Source organism: Plectropomus leopardus, unplaced genomic scaffold (genome assembly GCF_008729295.1).
Source record: "Plectropomus leopardus isolate mb unplaced genomic scaffold, YSFRI_Pleo_2.0 unplaced_scaffold29758, whole genome shotgun sequence".
NCBI classification, from domain to species: Eukaryota; Metazoa; Chordata; class Actinopteri; order Perciformes; family Serranidae; genus Plectropomus; species Plectropomus leopardus.
Window position 1 is genome coordinate 1 of NW_024632443.1, and position 1,317 is coordinate 1,317.

The 1,317-nt window shown below is 41.0% G+C and overlaps 1 protein-coding gene across 1 annotated transcript; it reads left to right on the top strand.

Annotated features, from left to right (window-relative positions):
* Window positions 1-650: 650 nt before the first annotated feature.
* LOC121938527 (protocadherin beta-14-like) lies at window positions 651-1,313 on the top strand (the record flags this gene model as incomplete). Its single annotated transcript, XM_042481763.1, has 1 exon — window positions 651-1,313. A coding segment is annotated over exon 1 (663 nt), but the record flags the coding sequence as incomplete, so codon positions are not given.
* Between the last annotated feature and the right edge of the window lie 4 nt (window positions 1,314-1,317).

Sequence of the window (1,317 nt, forward strand, 5' to 3'; positions counted from 1 at the left end):
GGATTTGTAACCTTTGGTCTATACAGCTGCTATCATTCTGCTTTGATCTAACATTTGTATTGCCTCCTGATACTGAATATAGCAAAAGGGGAGAAAAGGCGCTGTCCATGGTGCTTGTCTTTGTGACGACAATATGTAGTGTCTGTACCTTCCTGAGAGGAATGAAACGTGCTACTTCCATTCATGATACATAGTAAATATGGGTCTTTTTGAGTATTGTTAAACTCTGATATTAAATTCGAAAACATTGTCTTTCTGCATATATTGTATCATTTGTACTTTATGTAGTACCTCGTTTAGCCACTGAATTATTTAGCGTTAGGGTTTTCACATTCTAAATATTTCAATAATTGTTTCCTCCCGACCATTCATATCATTTGACATCATACGATTGTGATGCGCTGGATTTTCTTACCGATCATTCACCACATGATGTCGCTGGAGACCGCAGCTGTGAATGTGTTTGTCTATACAAAACTCCTCCTTCATGTAAAGGGAAAAAATAAAAGCGTCATCGGCCAGTAGTACACCCGCGGAAGGTGCTGTGACGAGAAGGGCAGGAGCTTTGCCACGATTTTATTTCTTTGTACGGAAATATCTGGACTGAGGATTAATGGTCGACGGGGTTCAGTTCTTTTGTTGCATCAACAATGTATATTCGACGGTCAAAGGAATATGTCTGGATTCACGTTGTTGTGCTTCTTTGTCTTTGTGACTGGTCTGCTTCGCAGTTATCCTACTCGATTTCTGAGGAGGTGAACAAAGGCACCGTAGTGGGAAATATTGCAAAGGATTTGAACCTTAATGTACAGGAACTGGAAACCAGAGATCTGCGTATTGTTTCGAGCTACAGTAAGAAATATTTTGACGTGAATTTGCGGACCGGGAACATCTTTGTTGACGAGAGGATAAACAGAGAGGAGCTTTGTCCGAATTTGGCAAAATGCTCGTTAAAAATTCAAGCCGTTTTAAACAATCCGATGACTGCACATCGCATAGAGGTTAATGTTTTAGACATAAACGATAATTCGCCTGTTTTTGTTGAAAAAACGTTTTCTCTGAATATTTCCGAATCGTCTTTAACTGGAGAACGACATTTTCTCCCAATAGCAGAGGACGCAGATATAGGTAGTAACTCAGTGAAAACTTACAAGCTGAGCCAAAATGAATATTTCTCTCTTGATGTGCAGAGCGGCGGAGAGCACGGTGTGTCTGCTGAGTTAGTGCTGCAGAAAGCTTTAGACAGAGAGAAACAATCGGTGATCACACTGCTGTTGACCGCTGTAGATGGAGGAAAACCGCCGAGATCGGGGTCTT